This window comes from Notolabrus celidotus, unplaced genomic scaffold (genome assembly GCF_009762535.1).
Source record: "Notolabrus celidotus isolate fNotCel1 unplaced genomic scaffold, fNotCel1.pri scaffold_175_arrow_ctg1, whole genome shotgun sequence".
NCBI lineage: Eukaryota > Metazoa > Chordata > Actinopteri > Labriformes > Labridae > Notolabrus > Notolabrus celidotus.
The window spans coordinates 119,283-129,960 of record NW_023260038.1 but is presented as its reverse complement, the minus strand read 5'-3'; the positions used below and the strand labels follow the sequence as shown (position 1 = coordinate 129,960).

The following is a 10,678-nucleotide window of genomic DNA, read 5'->3' as shown; positions in this document are numbered from 1 at the left end:
GCGTGTGTGAAGAACATGCCTTTTCTGCAAACCTTTAAAGATGCAGGGATGTCAAGTCTGAGGAGCACTGAAAGGCGCCTGGTTAAGGACCCTGAACGCGCAGCAGCCTATGAGAAAGAGGTCCTAAAAATGGAACTGAACACATTACTGTAACATTATAAGGCACAATAACTCTATCTTTCATGTACTTACTTCTATCTGTAACGCAACACACACAATAACATGAACTCTTTCACTCTCAGGTAACTGATCTCTCTTCCAAACTGCTTCCACCACGTCTGTACATCAAAGCACCTATGGTAGTTTTGGGCAGGGCAATAACGAGGGCCCTGATTGGCTGGTTGCAGCCACCTAAAGAGCATGACACATACATAATACACAAGAGCTCAAGTCCTTTATGACACCGTAGCTGTTGGCTAGGAGGCTCAAAGCCCGCCTCTTTATGTCACAATCGCTTGACAGCAGGTATGTTGAGTTCAACATTTCCAATATGGCTGCCGCCGCTGATTGGCCTCCAAACAGCTCTTTAGAAACAGATGGGTGACGTCACGGATTCTACGTCCATATTTTACACAGTCTATGGTATAAATCCTGTAAAAGAAGGCCTGACTTGTTATTAGCTTCATCATTATAATCAGTGCTCACAGATGAATGTTGATTTTAGGTTAATCCCCTCTTCCCTGGATGTGCCTAGCTGTCCGCCCTGACTTTAAGATTTAGTCAAAATATTCCTTGTCAGTTTATTTATCATTTCAGTTTAAAGGATTGATTTATTGCTGATGTATTGCTGAAGATCTCAATGATTAACTGATCAGTGATTGATTGCTCTTGTCTTGCAGTATGGAGGATGATGAACTTCCGCCAGAGGATGGGATGGGTGGGCGTGGCCTTCTTCTTGCTCCTCAGCGTCATGGCGGTCTACTACGTCTTTGAGGTCCACAGTTTCAGCTTGGAGCACGTGCAGAGAGGTGGATCTGGTCCGTCGGCTCCGCCCCTCGCCTTCACCTGGTCTCAGAGCCTCAGCGCTCGCCTGCCTCCGCTTCCTGTCTGGATGTGGGCGTCGGTCTTTCTGCTGCCCTACCTGCAGCTCTTCCTCTTCCTGTTCTCCTGCACCAGAGCCGACCCTCGAGCTGTCGGTTACTGCGTCCTTCCCGTCTGCCTCGCCCTGCTGTGCAGTCGCCGCCACGCCGCCAGGAAGCCGGCCAATCAGAGAGGCCCGCCGCTCATTGACACGTAGAGGATGACCAATCAGAGAGCCCCGTCGTTCAGTGACATGTAGAGGGCCGAAGGACCCAACTGAATGACAGTGAACTGTTTGTGTTAATGTTTGTGATGTCACTTCCTGTGTGCCTTTGCAGTTGAACACTCCTGTTGTGTAAACCCTCCTCATTGTCTGCTAGGTGTCCTGTCTGCCCTGAGCATCGACTGTCAGGCATCTAGTCTTCTGTAAGCGTCAACTCTCAGGTCAGGCGTCCAGTCTGCCCTGAGTGTTGTCTGTCAGGAGTCTAGTCTGCCCTGAGTGTTGTCTGTCAGGAGTCCAGTCTGCCCTGAGTGTCGTCTCTCAGGAGTCCAGTCTGCCCTGAGTGTCGTCTGTCAGGAGTCCAGTCTGCCCTGAGTACCGTCTGTCAGGTGTCCAGTCTGCCCTGAGTGCCGTCTGTCAGGCGTCTAGTCTGCCCTCAGTGTCGTCTGTCAGGTGTCCTTTCTTCCCTGAGTGTCGTCTGTCAGGCGTCCAGTCTGCCCTGAGTGTCGTCTGTCGGGCGTCCAGTCTGCCCTGAGTGTCGTCTGTCAGGGTCCGCAGTATCATTGTTCAAAGTCAGACTGTTTGCAGCTGTCAATCACAGAGAATCCTGAGCTGTGATTGGCTGGATGCCCTCCTCTCTCTCTCTCTGTGTGTGTGTGTGTGTGTGTGTGTGTGTGTGTGTGTGTGTGTGTGTTCTCCGTACTGTCGCTGTGGTTTAGCTGCTGTTTGATATTGAGCACAGAAGTTAAAGAGGTTGTGTTTGGCGAGATGAGTCACATGACAAACACTGGTTACCATGGATACCTTATCAAAGATGAACACATGAATAAGAAAGCTTTTACACACTTTGAAGAAGAATCTTAGAAACACTTCAAACAGGAAGTTCAGGTTTTTATTGTGAACATGTTTACAGTCTGACTGGAGCAGCGTTTTAGACTTCCTCAAACATGTTCATGTCTCTGTCATGTCTCGGTGTTTGTGCCCGCTGTGAATAAAAAAAAAATCAACTTTCAGTCACCTCGTTTTCTCTCTTTAAACTCCCACAATGCACTGCTGCTGTGCTGTTCCTCCCTGCACCCCTCGACTAACTCAGCACTGTCTGTGTTTGAACAGATTAGACACACAGAGGGGAAATATCATGGTTTTTAAATGTCTGATGGTCCACAGCTCAGGGTCAGCGTTAGGTTTAGTCCTGCTCATCGTACCTAAAGTCTCTAAAAGTAGTATGGGAGGTAGAGCCTTCAGTTATCAGGCCCCTCTCCTTTGGTATCATCTACCAGTCAGGGTCCGGGAGGCAGACACCCTCTCTACTTTTAAGAGTAGGCTTCAAACTTTCCTTTTTGATAAAGCTTATAGTTAGAGCTGGATCAGGCTTGGACCAGGTCTTAGTTATGCTGCTATAGGCTTAGACTGACACACTGGGATCCTGTCTTTCCCTCTCTCTCCTCTCTCTGCCTGTCTCTCACTTTAACTCTTCCTGTCCCATTAAAGTTACTAACCATAGACCTTTCTGGAGTCCCTGAGCTCCCTTGTCTCGTAGGTTCCTCTGGATCTCTGCTGTAGATTCCTTTTTAGGGGTCTGTTATTCATCCTTTCTTTCCTTCTTTCATTCCTTTCTTTACTTTCTTACTTCTTTTTCTCCTTTATTTCATTTCTTTATTTTTTCTGTCTTTCTTTTTTATTCCCCCTTTCTTTCCTTCCTTTTTCCTTTCAATCCGTCCTTCTAACTTTCTGTCTTTTCTTTCATTTTTATTCCTTTTTTTTTCTTTCTTTCTGACTTTGTTCCTTTCATGTTTCTTCATCCTTTCTGTCTCCTTTTCTTATCCCATCATTCCTTCACCCTTTATTCTCCTCTTTTTCTTTCTTCTGGTCTCCCTCTCTTCTCTCTTTTCTTAGACCTTTCTGGAGTCCCTGAGCTCCCTTGTCTCGTAGGTTCCTCTGGATCTCTGCTGCTGTGGACGTGGTCCAGACTCCAGCTGCTACAACTACTACTATCCGTCTCCCCACTATCATCTCTCTCTCTCTCTTCATCTCCCTCTATCCCTCTCTCCAACACGGTCTCAGCAGATGTGTGTCTAACATGAGTCTGGTCCTGCTGGAGGTTTCTGCCTGTTAAAGGAAGTTTGTCCTTGCCACTGTAACTTGCTAAATGCTGCAAAGGTCTCTGCTCATGGTGGATTAAGATGAGATCAGACTGAGTCCTGTCTGGAAGATGGGACTGGATCTGATCCAGATTTAAACTCTCTGTTTCAGGTCACGTGATTTCACAGAGCGGCTCACATTTTTTATTTTGTTTCATTCTTTTTATTAAAAAACTAACAAACAAATAAACAAAACCTCCCACTAGAGTCTGATTGCATTGAATCAGATTAATCCCAGCATAACAGATCCTCAGGTGAGTTCAGGTGCACCATAGTGTCCTCAGGTGAGTTCAGGTGTTTCATGTTTTGGGTCGTTTAGCTGGAGGCTGTACTTCCGTGTTGGAAGGCTCCTCTGGCTCCTCGTCTTCATCATCATCATCACTGTCGTCTTCCTCACCTGCAGCAGGTAACACAGGTTTATATGCACTCAGCATGTATCTGCTAATGTTATCAGTGTGTAGCAGAGCTCACCTTCTGCGCAGACTCCGTGCGCCTTCTCCTGCTCCACCAGCTCGCTGAGAAGTCGTGACACGTTCACGTTCAGCTCGTGAATTCCACTGATGAGAGAACTCAGAGTGTTTTCTACTTTAACGCTGACTTTCTCCCTCTGTCCGTCTCTGTACACCAGCTCTGCTCTCACGGCCACAGGCGCCATCTTTACTCAACCTCCTGCTGTCGTCATCACGCACTGTTTGCTGCCTTCAAGTACCCTCCGTTCAAACCGGTATTATTAGGAACTGGAAGTAGTCGTACAGGTTTAAGAAGTTGTAGAAGTAGATGTAGATGAAAAAATATATCATGAAAAAATATGTTTACAACAAAAGATAATATTTCATTTAACCATGGAGAAATATGCTGTGTATTCACCCGGGGACTATGGTCCAATACAGGCACTCAGTAAATGCATTGAGCAAATCAAAGATTGGATGTGCCAGAATTTCCTCCAATTTAAAAAAAGACAAAACAGAGGTAATTGTTTTTGGGGCTAAGGAGGAACAACTTAATGTCAGTGCTCAGCTTCAATCAGTAATGTTAAAAACTACAGACCAAGCTAGAAATCTTGGTGTAGTCATAGACTCACTCAGACCTGAATTTCAGCAGCCACATCAAGCAAATCACAAAGTCAGCCTACTATCATCTTAAAAATCTATCAAGAATTAAAGGGTTTATGTCTCAGCAGGATTTGGAAAAACTTGTCCATGCATTTATCTTCAGCAGACTCGACTACTGTAACGGGGTCTTTACAGGACTCCCTAAGAAATCAATCAGACAGCTGCAGCTGATTCAGAATGCTGCTGCTGGAGTCCTAACAAGGACCAAAAAAGTGGACCACATCACTCTAGTTCTGAGGTCTTTACTCTGGCTACCGGTCTGTCAGAGAATTGATTTTAAAATATCACTGTTGGTTTATAAAGCACTGAATGGTTTCGGGCCAAAATACATTAGTGACCTCTTGACACACTATGAACCATCCAGACCTCTGAGGTCATCTGGGACAGGTCTGCTTATTGTCCTCAGAGTCAGGACTAAACGTGGAAAGGCATCCTTCAGTTTTTATGCACCAAATATCTGGAACAAACTACCAGAGAACTGCAAGTCCGCTGCAAGTCTCAGCTCCTTTAAATCAAAGCTGAAGACTTTTCTGTTTGCCGCTGCTTTTAATTAAATCAAATAATTATTTATTTCTTAAACTGTAACTTTTTATTCTTGACAATCTAATATGTTTTTTATTTTAATTTCATTCAATGTTTTTTAATGTTCAGCTGATTTTTAACTGTATTGATCATTTTATGTAAAGCACTTTGAATTACCTTGTAGCTGAAAAGCGCTTTATAAATAAATGTGCCTTGCCTTGATAACTGATCAATAACTCATCACATCTGAAGGTTAACTTACCGATAAGGGGTCAATAACTCTGCTTTCTTCAGTGTGTATGGTCTTACCGATACCGGAGGGGGTACGTGAACGCACCACAGAGATGCAGCAGAGTGAGACGTCACACTGCATCTTTTTTCCCTGCTCTTAAAAACTGTTCTTCCCGCTCATTATTTTGTTATTTATTATGTAATTAATCAAATTAAAAAAAAAAAAACAAACTTCTTAAGATTAGTTCGTTGTTCTGATTTAAAAAAAAAAATCTATTTAATTTATTTTGTATTTTTCTTAAAGCGAGTGACCTCTGACCCCAGGATGCCGCCAAATACGATCTTTGAAGGTAACCCGGAAGTAGTTCTCTGAGCTGTTGTTGTGGGTTAGCAGAGACCTGATCAGAGGGAGGGAGCTGGTTTTAGGATTGTGATTAGCTGTTCATCAGGTCAGTGATCCCGGGAGTCTCTCCTACAGTCCGTGTCATCGTTCTGTTGAAAGTTCCGGTTCGGGTTCGACTTGGTAAGTTCGCGGTGTTTATGTAGCTTAAACTGTTAGCATTAGCAAATAGAGGATTCACGTTCATTTCTGCGTTGATGCTAGCTGATGCTATATGTGCATTAGCTGTTTATCAACGCTTTAAACATTATCTGTGAGCACAAAGTGACAATAACAACAATACTAATGATAAAAACCAGAAGAAGAAGAAGAGCTTGTATGATGACGTATGATCTGATTTAACTTGCACCTGACTGTAAAGTCTGCCCGTGACGTCACTGCGACAGACAGCTGGAGGATGTCAGACGGACAGGTGGAGGAGCAGACGGTGTCTCTGGTGGATGTCCTGCAGGAGGATGAAGAGTTGGAGGAAGAAGCCTCAGCTGTGTTGGCGGGAAGCGACTCTGATCACTGTTCGTATCCTCAGGTACCTGTTCACCTGTTCACCTGCTCACCTGTTCACCTGTTCACCTGCTCACCTGTTCACCTGTTCACCTGTTCACACCGCTGCTGTTCTCACAACAATCACATTTGTTTATATTAACCTACAATGTGTGTGTGTGTGTGTGTGCGTGTGTGTTCCAGGGCTATGTGAAGCGTCAGGCCCTGTACGCCTGTCACACCTGTACTCCAAAGGGAGGCGAGGCGGCAGGTGTGTGTTTGGCCTGTTCATATAAATGTCACGAAGGTCACCACCTCTACGAACTCTACACGAAGAGGTCAGCGCTCACTGTTTGATTATTGATTATTAATAGTAATCGCCTGATCCATAACCTAACCCACTAACACATCATGTTTCCTCATTCCTTTCCTTCACCCGGTCACCTCATTCCTTTCCTTCACCCTGTTCCCTTATTTCTTTCCTTCACCGTCACCTTCATTCCTTTCCTCCACCCTGTCTCCTTCAACCTGTCCCTTCAATCCTTTCCTTCACCCTGTTCCCTTATTCCTTTCCTTCACCCTGTCCCCTCAATCCTTTTCTCCACCCTGTCTCCTTCAACCTGTCCCTTCATTCCTTTGCTTCACCCTCTTTGCTTATTCCTTTCCTTCACCCTGTCCCCTCAATCATTTCTCCCACCCTGTCTCCTTCAACCTGTCCCTTCATTCCTTTCCTTCACCCTTATTCCTTTCCTTCACCCTGTCTCCTTCACCCTGTCCCCTCAATCCTTTCCTCCACCCTGTCTCCTTCAACCTGTCCCCTCATTCCTTTCCTTCACCCTGTCCCCTCATTCCTCTCCTTCACCCTGTCCCCTCATCTGTCTCAACCCCACATTAGAGGAGTTAGTTGATGTTCCTGGAGGACTCACTCTTCTTCTCTGTTTTTATTGATGTAGCTGACCCTCTCTTCTTCTTGTGTTTTTTAGGAGCTTCCGCTGTGACTGTGGAAACAGGAAGTTCTCAGAGCTGCAGTGTAAACTCTTTCCTGTGAGTTCTGATGATGATGAAGTAGATCAACAGTGTGTGTTACTTTCACACCGTTTGTGTGTGTGTAATTGTGTGTGTGTTTCTGTGTGTGTGTGTTTGTGTGTGTGTGTTTCAGGAGAAGGAAGACGTTAACCTACAGAACAACTACAGTCAAAACTTCTTTGGGGTTTACTGCACCTGCAGTCGGCCTTACCCTGATCCAGATGACCAGGTGAGAAACACAGCTGACCCTCACCGGTCCACCAGGTGTGCTGTGGTTCCTGTTTAACCTCTGCCTCTCTGTGATTGGCTGAATGTGTGTCCAGGTGGAGGATGAGATGATCCAGTGCGTGGTGTGTGAGGACTGGCTGCACGGCAGGGTGAGTCCACCAACACGCCTGTCAAGTCTGTGGGCTGTGATGTCACAGGAGGCTGCGGCGCCCTCTGCTGGTCTCACATGTGTGTGTTTTTCAGCACCTGGGCTCTGAGGTCCCAGACTGTGTGGAGCTGCAGGAGATGATCTGTGAGGCCTGCATGAACAAAAACACCTTCCTCTGGACCTACGCCGCTCACCTGGCAGGTAAACCCACCCGTCTCCACCACGCTGATGGTGAACCTGTTCACTTCAGGAACCGGTCTTCAGTACTGTGGTAACTGATGCTGATGAACTCTCCGTCTGTTGTTCTTCCTGATGTACAAACAGTCTGATGACACCTGTGGACCGTCTCCAGTCTCTGCAGCTGAAGCTGCGTTTAAAGGCTTTTATTGTGAAAGGGTCTGACATGTGCTTCCATGTTCAGTTCCAGGTACAGGAGTACAGGTGAAAGAGAAAACGGAAGCAGACGAGTCAAACACCACCAAAGAAGAAAAGGTGAGTTTAATTAGAACCACTCCGACAACATGGTTTGATAACTATCGGTGTGGATTATTGATCATCTGATACACCCGTCAGGATGATGATGTCATCGAGCCCAGCTGTAAACGTAGCCGCGAGGAGGCGGAGCCAAGCTGCAGACTGAAGGAGCTGCAGGCTTCAGACCAGAAGAGAGTCCAGTCCGGAGCCGTGTTCTGGCCCTCCGGCTGGCGCTCAAATCTCTGCTCGTGCAGCGCCTGCAAGGTAAGGGTCACCTGAGGTCGATACTACAGAGTGAGCTCAACACACCCGGGTGTCTAGTTAATGTGAGCATGCTCAGATGGAGAGAGCAACACTGGACCAATCACAGACATGAACTGTCTGCAGTCTCTCTCCTCTGTGCTCTCCACTCTGATTGGTCACCTTAACCCTGCAGTTACCTCTGTAAACGTTCCTTCCTGCTTCGTAGTGTCTGTTCTCTGTGTGTTCAGTCTGCTCAGTGAGATTCCTCTCTAAAAACTAAACTGTTCATGTTAGGAGCGTCTGAGTGAAGGAGGCGTGTCTTTCCTGACCGACGAATCGGACACTGTGCTCGCCTACGAGAACAAAGGGAAGACCAACGAACAGACGGCGACAGGAAACGACCCTCTGATGTCGGCGCTCGACAACCTGAACCGGGTTCAACAGCTGGAAATCATCCACGGTACGTAGACCACTGAAGACACGTTAAAACTACAACTACTGACTACAAATACCACGTAAAAACTACAAGACACATAGAACTACAAATACTAAACATGAAAATATGAATACTAAACATAAAATTACAAATGCTAAACTTAGAACTACAAATACTAAACTTAGAACTACAAATACTAAACATAAAACTACAAATACTTAAAATAAAACTACAAAGACATAAAACTACAAAAACATAAAACTACAAATACTAAACTTAGAACTACAAATACTAAACTTAGAACTACAAATACTAAACATAAAACTACAAATACTAAACATAAAACTACAAAAACATAAAACTACAAAAACATAAAACTACAAAAACATAAAACTACAAATACTAAACATAAAACTACAAATACTAAACATAAAACTACAAAAACATAAAACTACAAAAACATAAAACATAAAACTACAAATACTAAACATAAAACTACAAATACTAAACATAAAACTACAAAAACATAAAACTACAAATACTAAACATAAAACTACAAATACTAAACATAAAACTACAAAGACATAAAACTACAAAGACATAAAACTACAAATACTGAACATAAAACTACAAATACTCAACATAAAAATACAATCACTAAACATAAAACTACAAATACTAAACATAAAACTACAAAAACATAAAACTACAAATACTAAACATAAAACTACAAAAACATAAAACTACAAATACTAAACATAAAACTACAAAAACATAAAACTACAAAAACATAAAACTACAAATACTAAACATAAAACTACAAAGACATAAAACTACAAATACTGAACATAAAACTACAAATACTAAACATAAAACTACAAATACCACGTAAAAACTACAAGACACATATAACTACAAATACTGAACATGAAACTACAAAAATATAAAACTACTAATTCTAAACATAAAACTACAAAGACATGAAATGCAAATACTAAACTTAAAACTACAAAAACATAAAACTACAAAAACATAGAACTACAAAGACAAAACTACAAATACCGAACATAAAACTACAAATATGTCAACATGTAGAGGGACCACAGAGTAGAGGGACCACAGAGCAGAGGGACCACAGAGAAGAGTCTTCAGGTCCTGGTCTGAGCTTCTGTTTGCTCGGGTTTTCTTTCAGGATACAACGACATGAAAACTGAACTGAAGGATTTCCTGCAGAGATTTGCAGCAGAAGGAAAGGTGAGCTGAACATCCTGTCAGGTGACCTGTCTGCTCTCTGATTGGCTGTTGGGTTGTAACACCTGATGACGTGTGTCTGTCTCCTCTCTGATTGGTCGGCAGGTTGTAACGCCCGATGACATCCGTCAGTTCTTCGAGCAGCAGCAGAGCCGTAAGAGACAGCGAGCGGACGCCGGCAACTTCTTCTCCACCTGATGAACTTTGACCTCTCCGCCTCGTTTTTAAATTTCTTCTCTCTCACCTTTGAACTCTTGGACTCCTGTTTTGATGTCTGTGTGTAAAGGTCAGAGGTCACCATCATATTCTGTCTTTGTGATGTCTTTGTTTTTTATAAAAAACTAATAAAACTGATCTCAAGAACCTGGTGGAGTCTTTGTGCAGAAACACTTCCTGACAGTCCGGATTGTTAATGTTTAATGTCTAATTATACATCGTTGGAAAGCCTGATTCGCCACCTTTACAACGAGATGAGTCACCTCGAGGTATATGACTGACGCCTAGCACAAAGCCAGGATCATCACAGACTACCTCCAGGATTAGGTAGTAGCCTGCTGTGAGTCCAGACCTCAACCCCATTGAGCCCCTGCAGAGGGCGCTACCGACACGTTTAGCTGTGTTGCTCATTCCATGAATGCACGATCCTTACAAGTTATACCTCGTTGGAAAGGTAACTAATCAGGCTTTTCAACGATAGATAATACAACACCTATTGTTATCATTACAGGGGAGAAATAATTGAATGA

At 43.9% G+C, this 10,678-nt stretch overlaps 3 protein-coding genes across 5 annotated transcripts; 2 read left to right on the top strand and 1 right to left on the bottom strand.

Moving 5' to 3' along the window:
* The first annotated feature begins 840 nt into the window (after positions 1 to 840).
* On the top strand, positions 841 to 2,253 carry LOC117808897 (transmembrane protein 251-like). Its single transcript, XM_034678573.1, has one exon. It carries the CDS (start codon positions 848 to 850, stop codon positions 1,235 to 1,237), a length of 390 nt encoding a protein of 129 aa, XP_034534464.1. The 5' UTR covers positions 841 to 847; the 3' UTR covers positions 1,238 to 2,253.
* Positions 2,254 to 3,499: 1,246 nt separating this feature from the next.
* LOC117808898 (EKC/KEOPS complex subunit GON7-like) lies at positions 3,500 to 4,091 on the bottom strand. Its single transcript, XM_034678574.1, has 2 exons — positions 3,853 to 4,091; positions 3,500 to 3,778 (listed from the first exon to the last, which is right to left on the bottom strand). The coding sequence occupies exons 1-2, from the start codon at positions 4,034 to 4,036 to the stop codon at positions 3,681 to 3,683; spliced, it is 282 nt and encodes a 93-aa protein (XP_034534465.1). The 5' UTR covers positions 4,037 to 4,091; the 3' UTR covers positions 3,500 to 3,680.
* A 1,495-nt stretch (positions 4,092 to 5,586) lies between these two features.
* Positions 5,587 to 10,295, top strand: LOC117808901 (putative E3 ubiquitin-protein ligase UBR7). Of its 3 annotated transcripts, none has more exons than XM_034678577.1 (12): positions 5,587 to 5,769; positions 6,033 to 6,172; positions 6,331 to 6,464; positions 7,110 to 7,170; positions 7,286 to 7,381; positions 7,476 to 7,529; positions 7,624 to 7,729; positions 7,950 to 8,020; positions 8,102 to 8,266; positions 8,540 to 8,705; positions 9,874 to 9,935; positions 10,038 to 10,295. In XM_034678577.1, the coding sequence occupies exons 2-12, from the start codon at positions 6,044 to 6,046 to the stop codon at positions 10,128 to 10,130; spliced, it is 1,137 nt and encodes a 378-aa protein (XP_034534468.1). In that variant the 5' UTR covers positions 5,587 to 5,769; positions 6,033 to 6,043; the 3' UTR covers positions 10,131 to 10,295. The 3 variants fall into 3 exon arrangements, with proteins under 3 accessions (XP_034534468.1, XP_034534467.1, XP_034534469.1); XM_034678576.1 differs by having other exon boundaries at positions 6,008 to 6,172; XM_034678578.1 differs by lacking the exons at positions 5,587 to 5,769; positions 6,331 to 6,464 and having other exon boundaries at positions 6,067 to 6,172.
* Positions 10,296 to 10,678: the final 383 nt, after the last annotated feature.